Below are 26,002 nucleotides of genomic sequence, written 5' to 3'. Positions count from 1 at the left end.
CTGGTGGGATTTCCATACTTCACTGTTTCCATGGAATGGAGGATATAGGGGACTATTCCATTGCAAAGCCCCTTTTATTATGGTGATACATATGGACTTACTCTTTAGTTGGCAAGGAATGCTGTGCGAGAACCTCTCCGGTTCATGTAGGCCATTGTATTGAACAGATTGGAAAATATTAAGGCTGGTAAATTGTGTCTAACATCCTGTTTTTCCAATCTGACTAATTTGTATCTTAACTTTAAAAAGCCTTTAATGACCTGGTTCTTGGAATTTCAGGCAATAGAGAGGCAAACATATTCATGAAGACACCAGTTCCCTCATTTGTGCTCCTACAAGCATCAGTGGGACCTGAGCATTATTTAATTTGGGGTCAAGAATACTTCCCTTTTGCTAAATCCAGGCTTAATTTGCTGTAGATGACGCAAAGCTGGCTGCCACTTCAATGTTTATATATTTGAGAATGTGTTGCACTTTGTTGTTTCATACCGGCCTCATTCCAAGTTGGGCGGTGTGGTAAAATTGGGGCAGTAATCCGTTCCCGCCGCATTACCCCACTGCCCAACTACGAGTTTGGCGGAGAGGAGGAGGACTCACCTCAAGCTAAGAGCTGGAAGTAAATCTGTCACCTTTCCGCCAACATCGGCGCAATTATCGCTGGTGGTAATTCCACCAAATTCCCCATTAAGTCCTATGGACTCCAATTAATGGAGACTAACACTGCCTACCACCACTGGTAATCCTGCGGTAATTCTGCTTGATCAAGTGGCGGCAACGGTAATTCCGTTTGCTGGTATCTCGGCAGATTCACTGCAGAGATGACACCAAACTTGTAATGAGACCTTTTCTGTAGAGAATGTGATTTAGACAATGTAGACTGGCCTTCAGGTATCTTTGAATGCACAATGCTTTTTTTTGTAATCCTTTAAGGATTTCAATGCTATATGATATGTAAATGCAAAACGTCATTATTATTATGCCTGGTGCACTGTAATTTAATATTGGTTTTATGGTGATCCCTAGCCAAAATAAAGTTGATCCTGATTTGACATGGCATACAGTCCCTTCCAGTCGGTGGAAGTTCTGGTTACCACTTCTTCTTCTGGAACCTCTTGTCATTTGGCACTTGTGTGAGTTACGATTTCCAAACTCCTCGTGTATTCTGCTCACAGCTTTTCATTTATGCAAAGTGTTTTGCCAAGCTTGTCAAAGTAAAGGAAAATGCAAGTGCAAATCAGTCTTGCAATCTTGCAAGCGCTCTTCAAATTAAAGTGTAGGTAAGAACATTGTTCTGTTTTTTATAATGCTAACCACAATCCACAATCCACAGTGTAGCTGTATTGTATGGGTCATTATACCCTTGTGACTAGAGGGGTTTGTACATCTCACTCCTCCATTCAATATAATAGGAAAAATAACAGAGCCTCTGTCCATCATGATAAAGATGTTATTAAAACAGCAGTGACATGCAAAGGGTTAAGGAATCAATGGCAATTTATTCTGGAAACTGTGACTGGCAGAAATGGCATCTCTTAAAACCTATTACCCATGGTATAATCGAGGTCCAGTGCGGGACCCCAACGGTCCACAGAAGACACCAAAGACCCATAAACAAGAAAGAACTCATGAGTTACAGGAGTTTTGCAGAGTGACACCTGAGAGCTATGTGCCAGGCTCTTCCTTTGGGAATTCTGTTTTTTCTATGTAAAAAATGGTCCAGTGACATCTGACGCTCACATAATCCAATGACAAAGGAAAATGGGACATATTTCTTCTGATTGCACTAAATGGGAATGTAAACTGGCATAGGTTCCTATACTGGGAGGAACAGGTGCAGAACAAATGTAATGTGCTGCTTAAGCACTGCATTTTGGAGCTAGATACATTGCCTCGCGTAATGTGTAATCTGCTCCAGCAGTGACCAAATAGGATATACAAGTGTCCACCTTAGACTCAAAGCCTCGGGCATTCCATAGGGGGTAACAGACACTCACCAAAGATCGCCAAAACAGCTCCTTACTAGCTATTTGCTCTTGTAGTGATGTCCCCTAGAGAGATACATGTCTTTTATATAATGATGGGATTACATAGAGTTTCCATAGATTCGTTGCTCAGGAACCTTGTTGCTAAGCACCAAGGTGGAAGGATGGGATGCAGAGTACTGCCGTGCTAATGGGAGGAAATAAATTCTCCACAGCCAGGTGACAGATTAAGAAAGGAGTGGATGGCTCCCCTCAGATGAGGCAAGGATTGCCTCACACCGATTTAGCATGCCAAATTCCTCCACTCATGTGAGATTGCACCGATAGGCAAATTTATGCAATGCAAACTAGATCTACAGACTTGAAGGATGCCTCCTGAGCCGCAGAGAGCGTAAGTGTCGGGATTTGAGATCCCTAATCCACCAAACCCTGCTGCATAAATGGCTTGTGAAAAGAAAGAGGGACCTCAAACTCTGCAACTCCTGCCAGTTACAGAGTCCACAAGACCAGTGGTCCGAATCTCAAACACAATAAGCCTTGCATGAGCACTCGAAATTGCTCCAATTGTCAAAACTGATATCAATGGAGGAGTCTCCCTTCAGGGTTCGAAATTAAGATTCGGTGAACAGGAGGTAAAACCAGCTCCTAGGTGTTGTTCATTACCAAGCATGCAGGAACTACCGCTGGGGAACCAGGAGCGAGTACCAAGAGAACCGCGAATATAACGTCCACATGAGGTGCACATTTTTGTCAATTATGTATGAATCATTACATTTAAATGTGTACAAAATGTGTTCCAATTCTTCTTTATTAGCATTCTCAAATACTCATAGTTAATGTTACACATGCATGCTTGTAATGCATCACTTGGACTGAGGAGCCAAAAGTAGCTCCTGGTAGCTGTTGGTATCAAGCTAACCAGGCTCTTCTAAGCTCCAAGCAGGAGCTACATAGCTCCCTGCTCCTCTCAATTTTGTACCCTGCCCTGGGTACGCCATACGTCATTACAAGGCCTGCTGCATGACATAGGGTCAGCATAGAGGATATCACCCGTTTTTGATTCCCTCACATTTTAAAGAGGGCACCTTTCTGATATTGACACTCTGCGTTTGCCCATTTCTTTTGGGTCCAGGATTGAATAAGTTAAGTACCTGACTGGTGTTCATTTCTAATCTGCCTCAACGGGCTATGCAGCATTAAACCGATTTATTGCAGCGTCCAGTTTCCTGTATTCCTTGGACATCTAGAGCGTGCACAGGAAGTCCTGAGGAGGGGCATTATTTAAGAGTGTGTTGGGAAGGGGAGATGGCATTTCCAGACCCTCAAGCAGTTTAGGATAAGGCAAAGACTGTGAGATGTAATGCAAGAGTCCAGGGGCAAGGGGGCACTCTTAAAGCGTGTTGCACGTTTGCATTATTGCATGCTTTGTATATGTAGTGCACATGCAGGGACAAATGCCATCTTAGACACCAACAGCCATATTGAAAGGTAAGGCGTAAACGTGGAACAGCAGAAAGCATCGCAGGATGCAAACATGAGGGAAGAAATAGGTTGTGTCCCAGGCATTGATAAGAAAGGCCAGATCCGCAGAGATCCATAAACCCTTAATTGTCTTAAAAGTTGCCAGACTTTGCGCTCTGGGAAGAATGTGCCCTGCAAGGCAACACGAGGAGGGCTGAGCATCTTTGTATGATGCAATCCCACAAGAAGGAGGGCACAGGCCTCCAACCCCCACCGGTCTCAACTCTAAGTTATAGCACCCAAAGGCCCTAGCCTTAATACCCCTGAATTACAAGGTACCAGCCAGCCCTCAACCGCTGATCATAAAACTGTTAGATCCCTGATCGATCAAGAAAGATCAGAAAGCAGGGCTTTCTTGCCTTCACTTCTGGGTCACATGTTTTGTGCAGCAGGATGCAGGGAGGGATACAATTATAGCCCAAGGAAAGGGTGGAGGACCTTGGAGAAATGCAGGCCTGACTGGGATTGAGTGAATACTGTGAGTTAGAATGACCTCGGTTTTTCCCCTCAGGCCCCTGTCTGCTCGTACCAGGTGCACTGCTACATAGATAGAGATATATTGTTTACTTTGTATATAATTGCCAATTAGCCACCACCTCATGACCGATGACAAATGCAGCATCACCCACGTGGAAGAAGATGGACAGAAGGGGCTGGGACCAAGGACCTGGCATCCCTTATGGAGCAGACGGCCTATGTTATAGGGTCTCACCAACCAGCCGAGTGGGTTTCTACTTTATGTAATGTCACTGGTGACGCTATGTACCATCTTAATGTGCTGTTCATGCAGATTTTGGCAGAATGTTTGATGGCAGCAGAGCTCTCTGCTGGTGCACACCTATTATTTAGGAATACAACATTTGTTATCCTTGTGTCTTGGGCCTTTCTCCCTAGCAGGTTGCATTTTTTCCTACATTTGGTGACCCTGACATTCTCCCAGTGACCACGTGCTGACAGAGGCTTCCAGGCCACTTCTCTGACGGGGCCTCGCCAACCTTCCGTGACCCGTCCCAAGTGCAAAACCTGCAGAGGTGTGCAGGAGCCATTTTCACAGAATTCCTGCCTGCTCTTTGGAGCGTGGCGTGGCTCCTAGGAGAGTGCAGGCCATTATTGGGACCCTTTGGCAGAGGAGCTAGGGTGAACACGCAGACGTAAGTACTCCCTTACAAGGGATAACAATGTAAGGTCTAGTGTTTGGGGGAGTGTGGTCTCTGAGTGAAGCAGTGTGGTAAGGCCACATGGCGAAATCCAGTTTTTTATGATTATTTTTATTGATAAGTTAAGAGGATTATACAGAGGAATAACGGGAGTGTGTGGGGACCGTTCTAAGGGAAGATGATGGCGCCATTTGTTTTGTGATAAGGAGATAAAAAATAGGAGCTCGGTTTAAGTAGTTTTAGTTATTTTAGCTTGTTATTTTAGATTGTTATTTTTATTGTATTATGATATATTGTGTGGAAAAAGGTGCAGGCCATAGTTGGGCTGGTGTTGATAGCTTGCTTTTAAAGTGTGTAGTGTGATAGGGTGTGAGTGGGGCGTGTGGAGGGGGGGCAGGAGTGCTGACAGGTGGGGACCGGAGGTGGGGACGGTGGACTAGTAGCGACCTTTGGTGACAAAAGTGTTTGCAGCGCATAATTGCAAAGGTTGGGGGCTTGAGTGTGCAAACAGCTAAAATGGGAGGGGGGACGCCATTGGAGTACATGTATAGTGCATTACCACTGGACAGAGACCAGATAGAGAAGCATCACAAACGATGGTTGGTAGAGACACAGGGAATGATGCCCCGCTCCTGGCTAGAGTAGGGCACCCTGAATAGAGGGATATTGGAGCACATGAGCACGTACTTAGCTTCTAAATTTTAAGGTAAACGACTTCAGAAGAGGAAGGAGATATTAGATGTGTTGAAGATGATGGAGTATGTGGAGGACCCTGATGGAGGGGGGATACAAAACACTGAAGGGGTCGCCCTAGATGCAGTGTCCGCAACAACACAGGTAAATGAGGCTGCACTCTCACATACAGGACTTTATCCATTCACCACTCGCCCAGCCACAGGATATACAAACCCAACATATGTGCCAACTCCGGATACTACTCCGCCTCCCTACAGATCAACACTGAGTGCTATGTTGCCTCAGAATAATAAGGTTCAGAAAGAATTACAAGAGGGACTGTAGGCTACATGGGTAGAGTTGCCCGACTGAGGGCAATGCAGGAAGGGGGAGGAAAGAAGGTGAGTGGGTTGGATGAATGGAGGGCGGGAAACATTTTGTTCAGATTAGAAGGAGGGGGGTGGTGCCAGGCAAGCAGAAAGCACAGGATACGGGACAGTGAGGTTTGACAAGGACCTGGTTCGAGAGTTAAGGGAAGACGAATGGGATACTGTGGATGAGATTGAGGACGATGAAGGGGATGCACAGTAGAGGCCGTAGGTCACGCACCGTGTGGAGAGCTTGTGGGGACACCAGTTAAGAAATAGGTTTGGCTGGGTGTCAGTAGCAAGGAAAAAGGGACGTTTTTGACGTAAGGAAGGGAGGAGTACCGACACTCAGATGCCGTTGTTGCATAAAGGCCTAGGGAGAATGCGCCATGTGCCTTGGGCAAAAATAGATAAGAATAACTTGATTAAGCTGCTCCGGCCCCTACTGGCGGAGCTGGGAGGTGGATTTATGCTTTTGAGAAGCAGACAGGGGGGCTCCCCTTGGCTGTGGGGGGGATCAGGCTGGAGACATGTGGGTTAAAGCGGGGTACCCGAGAGTAAATTTAGACGATGATGTATACAATGGCTCGCCCTTTAACAATTTCAGGGCATAGGTATGGGACGTGCTGCAGCGAACGTACCCAGACACTCCAGACCCACAGTCGATTATGCAGTATACCATGGGGGACGATGAAGACCCAGCGCAATACATTGAGGTTCAGTAGACGTGGCGTGCAGAGACAGGGGCCAGTGGGACCGGTCAGTTCCTTCTTTTTTATTTTGTTATTAAAAGGGGTTTTCCTAAGGAAAATCAGAATGCGCTCGACAAAATATTGAGCATCGAGGCGAAAGGGTGGGCCGAGATTCAAACTATAATTATAAGCCATTGTAAGAGAATAAAGGAGCGAGAAAAGTAAACTGACCAAAGGCTGCAGGCTGAGGAAGCAAAACTAGTACAGAAAAAGCTAGCTAAAACAGCAGTAGAAGAGGTGGTGCCACCAAATGCGCAAACGGAGGTGGCAGTGCAGATATCAGCACCTCCAGATGTGAGAATAGCAGCATTTTGGCCAGGAGGACGACAAGGACAGTGGGGGAGGTGGACCCCAGTACCCCTACCCAGAGTGACAGCAAGGAAGTCAGCAACGTGGGAGGGGTGGGCTTCAAGGAGGAAGAGGGGGAGTTCGGGGGTATGGGTCCTTGGGGAGTAGGTATAGGACCCTTACAATGCTGGAGCTGTGGAAAGTGGGGGCATTTTGCAAGAGAGTGTAGGAGCAGGCAGGGGGTGGTATGCAACCCGTATAGCAACTATTGCCCACCGCCCCAGTCCTACTCACAGGTACAACTCCTGAGGCCAACCTCCATACCCTATGAGATACATCAGGCCTACAATCAACTGCCACCACGACCCCCAGGTGAGCAAGTACAAAATCCTCAAGTGACATAAATAACCACTGATGCCCCAGCACAACGCCATGCACGGAAGTAACCTGCCAACGAATTATGTGGTGCCGAACGGCACTGTCGTACCCTACCAGGGAGTGAGTGTGGTGGGCAATAACCCTTTCATGTTCCCTAGCACCAACACATACCCAGACTATGACAGCCCACAGAGAGCTCTTGCATGCCCAGTCCTGTCCATGACAGTCCACCCTGACGAGGACACAGGTGCCACTAAATCATGCATCCATGGGGGAACTTCCTACTATCAGGTGAAACTCTTGGCACGCAGGGCTTCTCTGGGGCTGTCGCCACAGTTCCTTACTCAAAAGAGGTGGAAATCAAAATTAGAGGAAAAGTGTTACGTACACCCCTGTTGTATTCTGAGCAATTTTTTGGGGCGAGACCTGTTAAGCTAATTGAATATTACCATCTCCTTTACAGATCAAAGAATAGTGTTTGCCACCACGGGCATGTGTGCCACAAGACCAATATCATAATACATGCAAAGGGAAGAGAGGCAGTGGTTTGCGGTATTCTTTTGGATCCAGATATGTGTGTGTTTGGCATAACAGTGCTTCTCGAGACGGTGCCCCGAATAGGTAAGGGCTGTTGGCGAGTGCCATCTGACTTCATTCTACTGCCTGTGGTAACCCCTGAATTAGTGGCAGGAACAATATTATCACTGTATTTACAGGGTCTAGTGGTGTCAGCTAAGAGAATCGTTGTAGTTGGGACCGACACGGAGGGGTTCGAATGGCATACAGTGTTGTGTATTGACGCTAGCATGCGTCTCAGAAAAGTGACTGATGCAGATTTGTTTGAGGATTGACTAGATGATGGCGAGATTGTGCTAGCGATTTCTATTCCTTGTGACATTATGGTGCAGTATCTAAAGGTACAATGTTCTCTGATGGCTCTCATAACCCCGCCCCCCTTCACTGGGACAGACTTAGAACAGGTACCTGAGAGGCTCTGGACAACAAATGCTCATGACATGGGACTCTTACAAGGAGTGACCCCAGTTCGAATAACACTGAAAATAGGCGCTGTGTTGCCCAGGGTGAAACAGTATCCTCTATGAAGGAAGGCAGAGTAGGGGATACGGGACACTATTGTTGCCCTACTACAGCGGGGGATCATTGTGCCATCTACCTCCCCAAGCAACACATCTATATACCTGATAAAAAAGGCAAAAGGGGGGCACTGGAGAATGATTCAGGAATTGTGCCCTCTTAATATCATTGTACAGCCAGAATTTCCAGTGGTTCCGACCCCTGCGACAATACTTTGCAACATCCGGTGACTCATTTTACTGTGGTACATCTTATGAACACCTTCTTTCCTGTTCCTTTGCTCCCCGACTCACAATACCTTACTGCGTTTATGCATGGTGGGATGCGCTCTGAACACACAAAACTGCCTCAAGGATACTGCAAGTCTCCCAGCATTTTCAACAGAATACTGCACACTGATTTAGGCAGCATTCAGGTCCCTAGAACCATTTTTCAATATGTTGATGATTTGCTAGAATGCAGTGTTGGTGAACACCAATGCAGAAAAGACTCTAACGCTCCGACAGCAACTGGCCCGCAAGGGATGCAAGGTTGATAAGGCTAAATTACAGTACTGCCTCCAGGAGGTACTCTATTTGGGTCCATCGATATAATCCCTGATGATGTGTACCACCCTGCAGCCCAAAACAGTGAAGGAAATGCAAAGGTTCTTGGGGCTATGCAATTACTCTAGGGCTTGGATAATTGACTATGCAGCATACACACACACACAAGGCCTCTCTTACAGGGCCTCAGGGAAGCACAAAAAGGTAGCAACAAAATAGTATGGACAGAGGACATGCTCAGCAATTTCAATGACCTCAAGGAGGTCACTTCATCCTCATCAGTGCTGGCAACCCCAGACTATACACAAGAGTTCTATTTGTTCTCCCACTCCAACGGACAACTGATGATTGCAGTGCTGACACAGGCATTTGCTGTTGCAGAGTTTGCCATTGAGAAGAGCTCCACTATTGTTATGGGGTGCTCCGTAATGTTGTATGTCAAGCATGCGGTTTGTGCCATTTTAGAGCATTCTAAATCCACACTGACCACTCAGCGATGAACACTTGGCCAACCATGACTGTGTGAATTTTGAGGAAGAGGAAGATGATACTCCAAAGGCCTACGATAAGCTGCTCAAGGGGGGCAGGGAGAGGTCATTTTTGTTGACGGGTCGGCCATGATTGATCAGGGTACTAGTTTATGGCACACTGGTTCAGCATTGTTCGTCTGGTGGATGGAGAGTATGAACACTGGTACAGTAGACATTACCACTGCATTTTCCGGCTCAAGCAGCTGAACCTTATTGAGGCGCTACAAGCTTCCAAGGGTGCCACGTAACCATTTACTCAGAATGCAGATCTTGCACAGTGGAAGAGGAGAGGATTCAAGAAAGCTGATGGGTCCCTAGTTCAACATGCCACATTATTAGACAAACTTATTTACGCACTATCCCAACCATCTGTAGTGGCAGTCATCAAATGCTGGGTCCATACTAACAACACAGACGAGATCTCACTCGGTAACGCTGCTGTGGATGCAGCAGCGAAAGAACCGCAGCTCATCTTCCAGTGCCACAGGTCTCAGAGTATCCTGTGTTGACATTAAAGACCGAGCAACTGCCAACACTGTATAATGCATTACTAATCACACAGCGAATTGAGTTACAGGCACAAGGACCTCAAGAAGAGAAGGAGCTTTGGGTGAAAAGGGGCTGTAAACAGACCCCAACCGATTTGTTGTGGAGGCAAGAGATAGCTGGGAATGCGGTTATGCCACATGAGCTATTACTGGTTGCATTTGACCAGTTACAACATCACACATTTCCAAACAGCACATTGTCACCAACCTACAGGAAATCAAAACTGAAATGGCTATGCGTTGCAATACCTGTCAAATGTATTACACAGGGCTTACATTGAGAGCTATTACCCTGCCCTCATGGGCCGCTCCTTGAACTGCGCATTGATTATGAGGATATGGGTGAAAGTTGGATCTCATTACCTTATTGTGCTTGTGTGCCCTTTCACACAATGGGTGAAGGCGGGACATGGTGCACACCCGTATGCTAAGTGCACCACCAAATCTTAAGTGCGGGAAATTTTTCCTCAATGGGGCGTGTGCGATGTACTCAGATCAGATAACGAAACGCACTTCTTTAATTAACTCTTTAAACAGATTTCTGCATTACTGCGCATCAAGCGTCGGATGTGCACCATTTACCATCCCCAGGCCAACAGGATCATGGAACAGGTTAACAGCCTATTGAAAAGCAAACTGTCGAAGCTGTCCACCACATTAAAGAAAAATTGGGTGCACTGCTTGCCACTTGTGTTATTCAGTTTGCACGCACAGCCCTGCAAGGATCACCACTTATCACCCCACAAGGTGGTGACTGGGCACTGCATGCACACACCTCTCTCTCCTGTTAGGCAAGCGTCAGACGCTCACAGGGCTGCATCCATTTTGGGGGAGGGGTTTCACAACTATCTACCCGCCATAACAAAGGACATACCATTTTTCTCGCAACAGATTGCACCTCCCCGGACTGAGGAAGCAACCGGTGCCACAACAGAGACACGCCAGCGACGTCATCCCCTCTGCAGTTGCTTCCCAGGGATTAGATCTATGGTAATAATGTTGTGCGCCGGTGGAGTGAGCCTAGATATAACGGCCCTTTGCTAGTAATATACAGCACTCCCCTTGCTGTTAATGTTAAGGAGCTACGTTATTGGGTGCATTTGTCTGATGTTCGCAAAGCACCCCATGGTCCCGAGCACGCATCAACACAATGAAGTTTCCCACAACCCTACCACCCTAAGTCCCACCCCCCCAAGACTTATGCCCAAATGCCCCTTTTAAACGTGTGAGAAAAAATACTCCAATACCCCCTCCAGTGTCCTACACAAAGCTGCTACGCCTTACAGTTGCACTCTCCCATTCCCTTTACTATTTCTCTTTCTTCCTATCTACATCTATTTCCCCCTCTCTCTCTCTCTCTCTCTCTCTCGTTCGAACTTTCTCTTTTTTCATTTTGTTCAGGTATTTTTTGCAATGGACCTACCTGGCTCTCATCAGTCGATCTGTAATAAGAGAAGCAACGTATATGGTACCTTGTCAAAATTCTCTTTTTCATATTCATGTGCTATGCATTATATTGCTGGGTTGTTTGTCATGTCTATGTTTGATTAGGTATTTATCTGGGATGTTCTTTAATATGGGGAGGGTATATAAATGGGGGAGTGTAAATGCAGATGCTACTACTAACAGTTCTATTAACTATGAAAATATCACCAAGAGTACAGACCTAAATTGGTCCCTGTTTTCTCTAACACATAACACTGTGGCCATGGATCCCCATATCAATGTCCAGGTCGAAAGTAACACTGTCATTAGTACCAATGAGCCCAATGCTTTTACCAGTACACGCTTTGAGTCCACCAGCCTTTTTAACCATGTATATAACAATGTTGTTGCACATAGGAGAAGGGAAGTTAAAAGGCCCAAGTATGATGAGTATCATGGACTTGGTTTTGATACAATATAAGACATGCACCATAATGAACTCTCAAATAGTTGGTACGCAGACATTAGCTTGGTGGGATGGAGGAGGGTGAGTGCTAGTTGCCATGTGTGTTTGTTGATATCGCACGCGTCAGGATCCCCCACGGTCTTACTATGACAGTAATTACCAATTTTAGAGGCTCAATGCCTACTTTATCTGGCACTGTGTAGGCTGCAAGGCACCTTCCAGGCGCAGAGTGTACGAATAGAAGTTATGGACCCTGATCAGCTGCAATCCCAAAAGCATCCAGTGTTTGCAGCAACCATACTTGAAATTACAAGCAGTAAAGTTCATGGCGAGCAAGTGGCAAGAAACATTGAGTGGCAAGGCAGGAGGGCTAGTGGGGTTCCGAGATTAAGTATTAGCCTGAGGGAATAGAGCATGTGCACTGTTTTGGAGTGGACATATCGCAACATTGACATGGATCAAAGCAATGGAAAAGCCAGTGAAAGTGCAAAAGCAAGAGACTTACAAACTGTTTTGACAGCGAAGGAACTGTTTTCGTAGGGGCCAACCAACGATGCCATAAAACCTTGTTCATTCCAGACCTGAAAAAAGGCACTGTTGCAGTAATGGACTACTGGGTTGTGGACAGCAGGCATTCTTGCACCTGCCACCATCATGGAGGGGTTACTACTCCCTGGCCACCTTGCACTCTGCACTTCTCATGATCCCTGAAGACCACATAGCAGTGGGATCGAAGAACTTGCATGCCCCAACCCCTGGTCCAACAGTAGAGGGGCCTACCAGAAAAGCCTGTTGCAGCCCCCCATGTTCTGCGTTATCGGAAAAAGAAAAGGAAGAGAAATTGTGCAGAAAAAGATCGAATTACCTGTCTCAAGACTCCTCTGAACTGCTCAAAGAAATACCAAATGAATATAGAATGTTCAGCAAAGAAGAAACCTTTTTTGCATCACTATTAATGCCTGGGGTTCAGATGGCTGCAAACAACAAGTGTCTGCAAATTGTGTATTGAGTTGTTATACAGCTGAGGAATGACACGGAACAAGGTCTCAGCGCAATCAAGGGCGAGATGTATGTTCTCGAACTACTCACGGCAATGGAATGAGGGGTTTGCCGCAAAACTGGTGATTCTTGCTGCACATTTTTGCCCCCAAAAGATACAGAGAATAGCTCCCTGGTGCAAATCATAGGATCACTGCACATCCTCGGATCGCACCTGCAAACTGAAGCTGGCATACAAAAGGATGACTGGTTTGATGACCTTTTCTCCTGGGCACCCTCCTGGATGGGGGCGATCGTGAAACTACTGATAGTGTTTGTGTTGGTGCTTTTCTGCACTTGCCAGCTGGGACTCCGATGTTGTACCAAAGCAGTACCTAACAGTGTCATGATGATGGTTTCTATTGGGATATAAAGTGCACCTTGCGGTACAAAAGACAGTGCTGCCCAAACAGATGACCCAAACAAACCACGTATGGTTGTGACAGTGCAGCGCCTGCACCCTCTCTGCCCATGCCCCCCAGCACTATCACTACACCCCCACCTGACCCTGAGTATTATACAGAGCATTGGGTTGACTTAGCAGATGATGGGTGATGTGTGTGTGTATATATATATATATATATATATATGACTTGCACTCCTGAGGAGTATGCCCAATCTGGCCAAAGCTTGTGGCACCTAATATAGATCATGGGTTCCAAAGGAGGGATCACCACCTTGCTTAAAAGGTGAGAGGTTGGAGGAGGAACGTTGCCTAGGAACAAATAACAATGGGCGTAGTGGGGAATTCGTTAATGTAGAATTAAAGAAAGGGGGGAATGTTGGGAAGGAGAGACGACCTTCCCACCCCCGAAGTGGTTTAGGATAAGGCAGAGACCCTGAGATGTAATGCAAGAGACCAGGGGGATGGAGGTGCGCTTAAAGCGCTTTACATGCTTACATTATTGCATTCTTTGTAGATGTAGTGCACATGCAGGGACAAATGCCATCTTAGATACTAGCCGCCATATCGAAACATAAGGCCTAAACTTGGAACAGAAGCAATCATCGCCGGATGCGAGCGTGAGGGAAGAAATAGGTTGTGTCCCGGGCATTGATGAGAAAGGCCAGAGCCGCAGAGATCTTTTATTTGTCTTAAAAGTTGCCAGTCTTCGTGCTCTTGGCCACAAGGCCACAGGAGGAGGGCTGAGTATCTTTGTACGAAACAATCCCACGAGAAGGTCACCGGCCTCAAACCCCCACGAGTCTCAACTCTAAATTTTAGCACCCAAAGGCCCTAGCCTTAAGACACCTGAATTCCAAGGCTCCAGCCAACCCCATACACTGATCAGAAAACTGTAAGACCCCTGATCGATCAAGAAAGATCAGAAAGCAGGACTTTCTTGCCTTCACTTTTGGGTCACGTGATTTGTACTGTGGGGTTCAGGCAGGGATAAAATGATAGCCCAGAGTGAGGGTGGAAGAACTAGGAGAGGTGCCGGTCTGTCTGGGAGCGAGTGAATACTGCGAGTAAAAATGACCTCCGTTTTTCCCCTCGGGCGCCTGTCTGCTCGTACCAGGTGCACTGCTACATAGAGATGTATTCTTTACTTTGTACATAATTGCCAATTAGCCACCACCTCATGACCGATGCAGCATCACCCATGTGGAGGAGGATGGACAGAACGGGCTGGGACCAATGACCTGGCAACCCCTATGGAGCAGGCGGCCTATGTATAGGCTCTCACCAACCAACCAGCTGTGCGGGTTTCCACAGTATGTAATGATGACGCTATGTACCTTCTTAATGTGCAGTTCATGCAGATTTTGGCAGAACGTTCGGCGGCTGCAGAGCTCTCTGCTGGTGCACTCCTATTATTTAGGAATAAAACATTTGTTATCCTTGCAAACTGTGTCATGGGCCTTTTCCACCTAGCAGTTTGTATTTTTTCCTGGCGTGAACGTTCAGGGGTCTTCCTACAAGTGTCGTAATGAAAAGAATCATGCTTCAGTGACAGCCAAAGCCTGCCAATCAATGTAGCTTTAGCCATCGACCCAAGATGAACCTGTTACAGTGCCTTGAATAGGTAGCCGTATCCCCAAGGAATGCATCTCCAAGTTGCAAATGGCTGAAAACACAAGGCGCCGACGTGCCTGGGGATTAAAGAAAAGACCGTAAGTCCCAATAACTAGAAATGTGCTGCTGTGGTTCCAGTTGCCTGCAGAAATCAATTTAAAATAGTTTGTCTGGTTTTGAAATGTTAACATATTACAACATTCCTGTTTATGAACATCGTTCCAATTGCGTCTAACTGATCTCTTAGGTCCTTGGATCACCACTTGCTCAGATCCCCCAAATGTAAACTGTCCATCCGCAGTCACCTATGAGGCTCGCTTTCAGTTGTACGCACTAAGCTCAATTATGTTTTTTTTCAGCTGCTGGATATATTCTTGGACCAAGAGAAATAATGAAAATCACCTGTGTTGGAACCGTCTAACCGCCCTCTTTCAAAATAGGAAAAGAATAGTTCCATATTTACCATATTTTATCCAAGATTTGTAACCAATGTACAGCTTCCAATTGATAAAACAAGGGATGCCCTTTTTATGATCAGGCACCGCCATGATGGGCCCTTCTGGGTCAGTGACCGAGGGTTTGTGAACCCATTCCTGAAACAGCATCCACCTGTGAAGCAGCAGCTTCTCCAACCAGTGGGCAACACTACCCTCCCTACATCTCACTCACTAGTGAAAGGAGATGGAGTCCTGCAGCCCATTGAGCCTGACCTGTGTTACAAGGAGCGGCCATTTTAGGAGCAGGCAGCCCCCTGATTGGCCTTGCCCTTCATGTGCCAAGTAGTAATCCCCTGGCCAAGCTATCCATAATCTGGTGTCCACAGCGTATCACTGCTTAGAGTGGGGTTGTATTTGCACTTGTTGGGGCCTGGTAGATCCTCGGGGCTCTCCCTTTGCCCTCCACTATCCAGACTATCACACCTCTGCTATAGTGAACTTCAATGTGAATTTACCCGTCAGACATTTGCAATGTCTACTGCCTTGTTTCTCCTTGTTCGTTGATACTGATCCGTTGCCCGTGTTGTTTGCACACCCCTAATGTTGACCTAAGGCCCTCCATTTAAAAATGGACGCTGCTTCCTATGGCCCTGTACATTTGTTGTGCCTTTACATTTTGACTCTGGCCTACATGTTGTTGTACATTTCAAACTTTATTCTGGCCCCGTGGCCATGTGTTTTTGTGCACTTACAAAGCTGTTCACACAATATCTAAAATGCCCAAAAGGCTGGTGTACTTTGAGACACAAGAAGCACTCCCGTCCATAGATGATAAACTGACCATAAACATGCGCAATAATGGAAGCATTCTGTTACAGGCTAAATACTCGATCCTTGTACTCTTCATGGCAGATTGCCTAATCAAGGATATTATGAACCTCCAACTGTTTCATAACTCACAAAGACCCTTGGCTCCAACAAATTTAGGAAACAAGCCAACTCCAATAACCCAGGCTATACACAGGGTGCTGTACCAAGGATGCATGTACACAACCTTAGGAATCCCACCAATAAACAACCCCTCCACCTTCAAAAAAAGCTGATATAGGTAACTCCATCATACCAGATCCAAACCTGGTGGCTGTTCAAATGCTCTCCCATTTAAGAAGCCACGTCACTAAAAATAGGCAGAGTGAACAGCAGATCTGCCATCAGAAAATGCCAAATGCATCTGTCCATTGCTCAGAAGCATTTAATGTTGACCTACTAGGATTCACAGAAGTCTGGTGCACTGATAATTACACAAGTCATTAACTCTGTACTTCCAACATATTATGTAATACTCGTCTCAAATGGGGCTAAAAAGAGGCAATGGAGTAGCCCCCACATACACAGGGAGATTAAGGATATCCTAGGTCGACCCCCTCTTAAATACCTTTGAAAGAATTAATTATAAATGCTATGTCAATAATAACACTTAAGTGACGGTTTTCGTGGCCAACTGCCCATGGGTGCTAGTCCTTCCTTTCCCCAGGGATGGTCAGAACTGCTAGCAAGTATATAATCCATCTCAAATAAAACCCTTTTAATCAGGGATATTTTCCTATGGTTCCACCCGCCCCATTTTGCAAATTCCCGATTTTCCCCTGGCCCATCATTAATCTGTGCAAACAACTCCTATAAAGAAGGACATGCCCTTGACATAATTGGATTTCACCTAGACCTTAAGCAGACCACTCATGTGGAGGTCGCCAGGTCAGATCACCAATACTACTAACTGAATGGCACATCGATTACCATCTGGTGCATGATCTTACCAAATAGAACAACCAAAAACACCAACTCCTAGTACGACAAATTCATAAACAACACTATAAATATCATTTAGAAGGACAATAATGATGTGATCATCTCTACCACCCTACTGGAAAATCTGAATGGAGATATCACTAAGATGCTAAATAGGATTGCTCTATTAAAACAGAAAATCATAAGTTCTGTGACCGAAAAAAACAACTGATTTGATGATGAGCTAGCCTTCCTCAGAAAGGCAGCTTGCAACCTAGAATATACACACAGAAGTACTTGCTTGTAAAATCCATAATTGGGGTTACCATATGATCATTGGGCGAAAGAAAAAAACAGTACTATCAAAACTGCATATTTAGAGACCTGCACAAGACTAAAGAAATCTTCAAAATGTATAAGGAGCTAACGCACCCACAGCAAACGAGAAACCAACCCAAGCCTCCAGAGGAACTGGTTTACACACTTGCTTGGTCTAGCCAACATTCAAACCAAAACTGATCTCTCGGATAGCACAACCAATTGATCACCAGAAATGATTAGATAGGGCAACCAATTGATCACCAGAAATGACCGGATAGGGAAACCACCATTATACCTGAGGACCTGGTAAAAATCACTAAAACAATTAACACTTCAGATGCAACACCTAATCGGTCTAGCAGGGCCACTGACGGAGATCTGTATCGCATCAATAGCATCGAGTATCATCATCCCTTAAGGTCACCACGACATTACCACTCCTGATGAGACAAAAAAGCTGAATGCAGTCCCGGAGATACCTGTAATTTACAAAACAATATCTAACATCCCTTTGATTGCTGTAGAGCGCTATGCATCTCAGATATGCATTTTCTAATCACTACTCTGCTGACGTTGGCAGTCCCAGTGTAGTAGACTGGCTATGTTTAGGCTCTTAGGGCAGGGAAGCTTTTGCAACTCTACCATGGACTGGTCAAACTGTCCATAATCGGACAAGGTGACTCTCCCCCCCTCCCCCCCCTTCCAGACCCTTATTTTCTCAGTGCTGTATGTAGCATGGTGCTGTCATAGGTTCTGACTGGATAAGGCCACAAAAAATGTGTTTCTTCTAGTTTTTCGCAGACACAGTTTTCAAGTTCAAAGAGCTAATTTCAGAAAATCTTCTTCACTTGGATTCCTAAATCAGATTATAGCTAAACCAATCTTAACCACGAGAAAATGACCTGCAGTGAAATAAAGGGTTCGAAGTCGGCAGAGAAATCTATTAAAAATAAAATATGAAGGAAACTATCCCGGGCTGTGTATTTCATCCGAAAGTTATTGTTTTATACAGGATGATTCCATTATGGTTTGGGCATTGTGAATTGAAGACGAGTATTCTGTGTGTGCATCAGTTGCAATTTGTTGCCTCTGCTGTACATTTTAGTTTTAATTGTATGCCTGTTTTGTCTTAAGTACTTTAATAATTATCACTTGCTGGGCGTGGCAACTTTTAAATTTGCTGGGGTCGTGGTGAATCTTATGGAGCAATGTGCAACCAATGTGATGTCATGGGAAGTAACATCACAGGAAGTGACATCACAAGATTGTGCCTCTGGGTGACTGAATAATCTTGCTTTTATGACAATAGATAATTTTAATATAATTTCTAAGGTACCTCATTTGGTGGATACATCTTCTGTAGCAATCTTAAGGTTGTCATGAGCTTTAGGGAAGGGTTGCAAAGCAATATGAAGTAAGAACCCTTTAGTTTAGATTCAATAGATTAACAATTGTCAAGTTTTCAATATACAAAATTACATTATGCATTGGTTTGAAGGAGGTATTATTGATCCGAGCTGTCCTGCGCAGGGCTCTCTTTGATGACGTCCATCTCTCTCCCAGATGGAAAATGAGTGGTTGGTCCTGAAGAAGGCATTTAACCAATTAGACTCAGAAGCGTACTTGTTCCCATCTTTTGAATACTGTACATTCATTTAAGATACTATTGTTTAATCAAGATTGATTAAAAAATTGATTGATATTGTAACATAATTTTAGATTGCCAATTTCTGAAAGAGTATTGATGAATATGAATATTCAGATGAGATGATTTATTTTGGTCTATTGATAGTGCTCCCACTAAATGCAATGAAATAACTGATTTGCAGCAAGCATAATTTAAGATTTTCTGTTACTCCCAACTCCTGTCTATGAAGTGGCACTGCTTACAGTAAAGTACTAGTTCACCCTTGACAGCTTCACTTTTATGTTATCCCAATTTCTTCATCAAACGAAATAAGAGATATTTAAGTAGAACGATTTTCTCAGGATCACTGATTGCTCAAAAGGGGAGACTAGCCGTGCACCTTACACTGCACATTTTCCAGTTGCAACGTCAGTTGTCCTGGTTAAAGGATGGATGTTTGGCACATTCTGGCTTTTTAGCTCGGATCGTTCTGAATTCTTGCGCAGTATATGTAGGCTTATTTTGCCGGTATAAAACACAGGCATACGTATACCAAAATGCAATCTGTAGGGAGCCTAAAAGCCATGACTCTCAGAGAAAATCAAAGGGGTCAACTTGAAATGTTTTGAATGATTCTATGTTGTTACATAGACTATTTTTTGAAACTCTACAATTTGGTCGACTCAATTTGATAGCCATATTTTATATATATATATATATATATATATATATATATATATTTGAAATGTGAACGGCATCCACAGAAAACTCCACAAAAAACTGTCCAAACGAGCAGCACTCCACAACAAGTGTTCCATTAATATAAAAATACACAGAAAGCCAGTAGCAAAAACTGCGACTTCGGTTGTAATGTGTAAAACAACTTTTATTTCATTTTGCAGCGTTTAAAAAAAGGAAAATTCTCCCAGTGAGAGTATTCAAGCCTGACGGCTATATATACACCAATTTAGCTGAAATCTGGCGCTCTGCCTCTGAAAGTGGCTGGTGCTGGGAATACGAATTCAGCCAAATTCGTTAATTATCAAAAACACACAAGCCCCTACGCGGTTGTAGCACTACAAAAAACCACATATTAGGCAAGTACAAAAAGATCCCAGCACACAAAACCATGCTACTTTAAAATGACATCTTTATTATAACGTTTCACAGCACATCATTGAAAACAAAGGCTAAAGAATTCACCCCTGTGACAGCCATAATGTTGTAGAAAAGTCACTCACCCACGGGTGGAAAAAAGTCACGCGTTCCGCTTGAATGCTCAGGCTTCCTCAGACTATTGCAATCCAATTGTGCCGGTAACACCATAGAGCTTAAAAAGAAAGGCAGTTACAGAACGTTTCAATTCCTGTTACATCACGTGTTTAGCAGTCATATGACCGCATCAATAGAAGTCTCTTACACACCCGTTATCTTACCCTCCATCTTGGAGAGGTTAGTTCACTATGTAGATAGTACTAGATTTGATGTTAACGTTCAAAGAGGTAATCTCTAATTTCAGCAGATTAGTTTCTGTTGTTTATACGGAGTAAACAGATAAATTGTAGCGTTTAGTATTGCCCATATTAAAAATTCATTCATTCAAAGATCGGTGTACAACTTGATGCACTAATGTGCTTGTTTTTCATAACCTCACTGAAAGCAGCTAGAATAGCTGCAATCAGCCATAAACTCCCACTAGGAGCGAGTGCTTGCAAGCCTTAGAGCACTCACAGCGGTCATAAACCATCCTATTAAAGGGCAAGTGCCATAATTTCTCGATGCCGCAGTGTCCAGCAAATCTGTCCCTGCCAATGGTTACCACACCTAAGTAAGTTTCATTTTGTCATAAAATGATTTAAAAAAGACAATCATAGGTCAGCAAACACAGGTAATGCCAAGTTCAACACATGCATCTTCCAGAGAGGTGCAGAATGGCAATAAGATTTCATTCACAGATTATCTTGTGCAAAATTCGGAAAGTGGAAAATTCGTAAATAGGAAATAAGGAATATCTAATTTGACCGTGTCCCATGGTGGAGTCAAATTGTGTGCAAATTACAATTCCTATGTCATAAGTACAGTATTCTTGAATAGCAGCAGCATTGGAAATGTGCAAAGTAGCAAGTCTAATAAATTCCAAAACCATCTCTAAACATGGATCAAAAAATGATGAGATGAAACAATGTACAAATTGCAATTCCTATGTCATCCACTCACCCTTATTCAATAGCAACAACCCGCACAAATGTGCAAAATAGCAAATACAATGAGTTCCTTTCAAGGGACCATTTGGCCTTGTTGATACACATCAACTTTAGAAAGACATGCTTGTTGATCGTTTGAATTGGTACCTAATGATTATAATACTCATGTTTGTAAAAACACATACATTTCAGCATCTATGTTGAGGCCTTTCGGTCTTGGAGTATCAAATTTACAAATCATAGTTGCTTCCAATTGCCTCAATTTTAGTTCACGATTGCCCAATCTTCTATTAGGCGGTACATGGGCCAGCCCCAAAAAAGATAAGTATCTCACCTCCCCATTGCGTTTCTCTTGGAAATTACTAGTGAGTGGATAGGTTAGATCTCCATTCTTAATGGCTCTATAGTGTTGTAGAATTCGCATCTTTAAAGGTCCTATAGTCGAGCCTATGTAGTGCAAGCCACACGCACATGTTATGACATACACTACAAATTTTGTAGTACAGGGGATTCTGTGTTTGTATTTCCAACTTAAACCATTCACGCTAGTAAAAGGGACTTTGGACACATGATTGCACATTTTACAATTAGCATATTTGTAGAAGCCATTTCTGCTTAGATTCGTCATCTTCATACTGTCAGCTGCTTTGGTTATTACCATACTAGGAGACATGGTTTTAAGAGTAGGAGCCTTACGATATGTAATATTGGGGGGCATCATCTAGAACTGATTTAAGATGTGGATCCGTGAGTAAAACCTTCCAGTGTTTGTTCATAATCTTTTTTAATTCTTTCGACTGATGATTAAACCCTGTGATGAGCCTGATTTTATTGTCATTCGTTTTCTTTTGCCTAGCAAAAAGGGATTCTCTGGTAGATGTCTCTGCTTTAGTATAGCATTTAGAGATTATGTTTTTAGAATAGCCTCGTCTAACAAATCTCTGATTTATATTTTTGGCTTCATTTTTGTAATCCAAATCATTACTACATGCTCGTTTGGCTCTTAAGAATTCTCCATAAGGTATAGAGTCTATTAGTGCTCTAGGGGGATGGCTTTTGGCATGGAGAGTTGAATTTGAGCTCGTCGGTTTCCTAAATAATTTGGATATCAATTTGTTGCCTTCTATTTGAAATTGAACATCTAGCAATACCAAATTTTGTTTACTGATCACCGTAGTTAGTTCTAGGTTGAGTGTGTTATCATTAAGTATATTCACATATTCTGTGAATTCCAATTCAGTCCCGTCCCAAATTATAAAAAGGTCATTGATAAATCGATACCAAATTTTAATATGTTTGGTCCAGTGCTCCAATTCTTCTGTCCATGCCTGTTGTATCTCCCACCATCCCATGTACAAGTTGGCATATGTCGGGGCCATGCAAGACCCCATTGCTGTGCCTCGAGTTTGTTTGTATAGTTGATTATCATGGTGAAAATGATTGTGCTCAAGGCAGAACTGTAACATTTGCAACAGCATCATGTTGTGCTGCCGATAACTTATAGATCTGCCCTCCAGGAAAGACTGACATGCCTGTATGCCTGCAGAGTGCTGTATGGAAGTATACAACAAAACCACATCCAGTGACACTAGGAAATATTCCGGTTCCCAATTGATATTCTCTAATTTAGCCAACAAATCAGCAGTGTCTCGTATATACAAGCTTAGACTAGACACAAATGGTTGGAAAAAATGATCTAGATATTTAAATGTATTTTACAGCAAACTACCCATTGAGGACACAATGGGTCGACCCGGGGGATCTATTAGATTCTTATGAATTTTAGGGTTGAAATAAATGAGAGGAGATACAGGGTGAGCATTTTTGAGAAAGAAGTATTCATCATGATCTATGAGTTCCTGATCACACTACTCTTTCAGCTTCGTATGATAAAGGATCTTGGTTTCCAGCAGTGTCTCCTTTTCTATGGGTATGTAGTTATGGATCTCACTCAATGGTCTCTTGGCTTCTTTTTCATATTTTTCACTGTCCATAACATCAATGCCTCCGCACACCCCCTCTCTCTCTCTCTCTCTCTCTCTCTCTCTCTCTCTCTCTCTCTCTCTCTCTCTCTCTCTCTCTCTCTCTCTCTCTCTCTCTCTCTCTCTCTCTCTCTCTCTCTCTCTCTCTCTCTCTCTCTCTCTCTCTCTCTCAAATCCTTCAAATTGTGTCGACCAAAACCGAATACAATTATGAATGTACATGTTTGACAACATCATCAAATGGATCATCCCTTTTAGGCTGCCTGGGACATTTCGCTGCATATGGGTGTGTGTGACAGAATTCCGTCTGTTGAGGGTGGGGTAGCCGAAGTTTTTTTATTAAAAAAAAAAAAATCAAATGATGCGAGTAATTGTGTTTCTGATAGGAAGGTCTGCTAATCCCATCCACCTTTAGCAAATTCTCTTTGCCAAAAGTATAGTGCAAACATTTGCCGTCGGTGAGACAGTCTTCTGACACACTCAGCACCAGCCCTGCATTAGCACAATGGAAGGTGCAAAGGTCACATATAGATCCTTGACAGCTGCTGGAACACAAAGTTCCTGCAGGCAAAGCTGGCTTTTTAATTCTCCGAACCTCAGATTCAAATTGTAATAATTTTGTAACCTAGTCAGCCTGATGGCACATTAAACTGTGAATGCAAGTCATGCCTGGTTGTGGCATGGTGGCTTCTAGGATATCACAATTATACCGCCACATGAATTTTAGCCATCTGCCCTTGATCTCTCCACCACAGTCATATGGGACAATGGCCAGGGATCTGCCTTTCCAATTCTATGGGAGGACGGGCAATACATTCCTCCTAGGGAACAAGAACACTCCCTAGGAGATATTTTGGGAATTGGTCTTCAAAGGCAGTACTGACATAACAAAGCCAAACTCGCATCAGCGTGCTGACCACTGGAACCCCCTTGAAGTCAGCAGACATGGGAAGGGGCAGAATTGGAATAGCCAAAGAAGAGAAGCAGGCTGAGAGAAGGTTTCCAACATCTCAGTTTCTGCTAGAGCTCTCTGCGGCTTCCTGTCCTCCCCATTTCTTGCAGATAAGGCACTCTGGGTATGCTGTCAGGAGGCAAAAGTACACTGGTACTGTGGATCACAGTATCCTTATTGAGCGACTGAAGATGATCGGAAGAGTTTCGGCACAGGCTATTCCCTGGTTTGAGTCTTTCCTAACAGGACGGCAACAACCGGTCAAGCTGGGAGATTGGGTGTCGGACTCTCCAGACCAGACCTGTGGAGCGCCACAGGGATCTTGCCTGTTTTCTGTGCTATTTAATCTATATCTGCGCCCTCTGATGGATATTCTGAGTAAACCAGGTGAGTTACCACTCGTACGCTGATGATACACAGGTGTATGTTAATATTGGCAATGTCGAAGACTCCTTCCTGAGAGTTAAGGTTTGCCTGGAAGAGTAAGTAGCTAGATGGCTGCTAACTCGCTCCAGCTTAACACCAAGAAAACAAAGGTGGCACTGTTCTGCCATAAACACCTCTTGGAAGCGGGTAGCTGCCCTCAGATGCCCCATCTGTTGGGAATGGACCATCCATTTGCCAACAAGATCAAAAATGTGAGCTGTATATGGTCAGAGAACCTGACCAGTGAGTGCCAAGGTGCAGTCTGTTTTCTATAACATTTGGCTCCTGCGTCAGGTCCTACGTACCATCAGATAAACAGGCTACAGTGGTCGGACCACTAGTACATTCTCAACACAACTATTGCAGTAGCCTGCTAGCGGGGATTACAGCGAAACAGTGCCAGTGGTTTAAAAGCACAGAAAGCTGCAGTTACATTGGTGGTGGGGGTGAAGAAATCAGCCCACACCTGGGGATTTCGCTGCTCCCTGCACTGGCTGTCAGTGAGGGACAGAATCGACTTCAAAGTACTCTGCCTTATATTTAAATGTCTAAACTACTTGGCCCCAGCCTACTTGGCAGATACAATTCACAGATACAGCCCACCCCAGCCCGCTCACTTTGGTTTGTGGACAAATTGCTGTTATGTACCCCACCATCTGCCTGTGTGTCCAGGGGTGACCGGAGTTTTGTGGTCTATGGACCGAGAGTCTGGAACAGACTACCACTAAAGATTAGGGAAGGTAAATCATTTAGTATTTTTCCAAAAGCGGTAAAGACTCATCTTTTTAAATGAATACCTTTACTAGCTAGGGATGTGCCGATCCCCCAACCGACTCCACTTATTACTCGCCAGTGGAATGCTGAAATGTGTTTCTTTCTGTTCTTTCTCTTTACGAGTTGATATGTCATCTGCATCCAAATGCGATTTAGTTAGTCAGGTCGCCGCATTATAAATAAATAAAAAACAAATAGTTAATCCAGCCTGGATTGGACCCCTTACAGCAGGTTTGTTTTGGACTGATCCCCTGTGACATTTTGCCTTAATAAGCAGGGGGAATAATCCCCTTAGTTGATTCATTTTTAGATCATCAAGACATGAAGAGGAATTCACTGCCCTCTGTGTGAGGAATTCGACCATCCACATGATGGGGGGTTAGGGAGGTCGCACGCCTGGGTTTTTTAAAATTTTAAATGAAATTGAATGATGGTGATCAACCTCCAGGAAAACATGAGGGGCTAATCTGCATATATTTTCTTATGCTCACTGCACGACATACGCATTGACCGGTGTACTCTGGGTGGACACAGCCTACAGGTGTAGTCCCCCCTGTCATATTTAGTTGGGATATGACTGCCAGTATTACAGCATGTCATCTCTGAAGGGGGAGGAGAAAACCTTGCCCCTGCCATCGCCAGCTTAATTAACTATCAAAGGCTCCACGGATCCGCCCTGTCCCTTTGTTGAGCCCTGCAGAATGGT

At 44.3% G+C, this 26,002-nt stretch overlaps 1 protein-coding gene across 2 annotated transcripts in view; it reads left to right on the top strand.

Moving 5' to 3' along the window:
• Positions 1–26,002, top strand: part of DPH1 (diphthamide biosynthesis 1) — a 1,780,687-nt gene that overhangs the window by 483,001 nt on the left and 1,271,684 nt on the right. Inside the window, exon 4 of one of the 2 annotated variants that reach the window (XM_069615360.1) lies at positions 10,731–10,829. The exons of the other annotated variant lie outside the window; for it this stretch is intronic. Within the exon in view, the coding sequence (XP_069471461.1) occupies positions 10,731–10,829 (99 nt within the window). The remainder of the gene's footprint in view (positions 1–10,730; positions 10,830–26,002) is intronic. 2 annotated transcript variants of the gene reach the window in all.

The sequence above is a fragment of the Ambystoma mexicanum genome, chromosome 9, assembly GCF_040938575.1.
Source record: "Ambystoma mexicanum isolate Mex_15411 chromosome 9, UKY_AmexF1_1, whole genome shotgun sequence".
Lineage (NCBI taxonomy): Eukaryota > Metazoa > Chordata > Amphibia > Caudata > Ambystomatidae > Ambystoma > Ambystoma mexicanum.
Note: the sequence above shows the minus strand (reverse complement) of the source record. Positions and strands in the feature narration are given on the sequence as shown.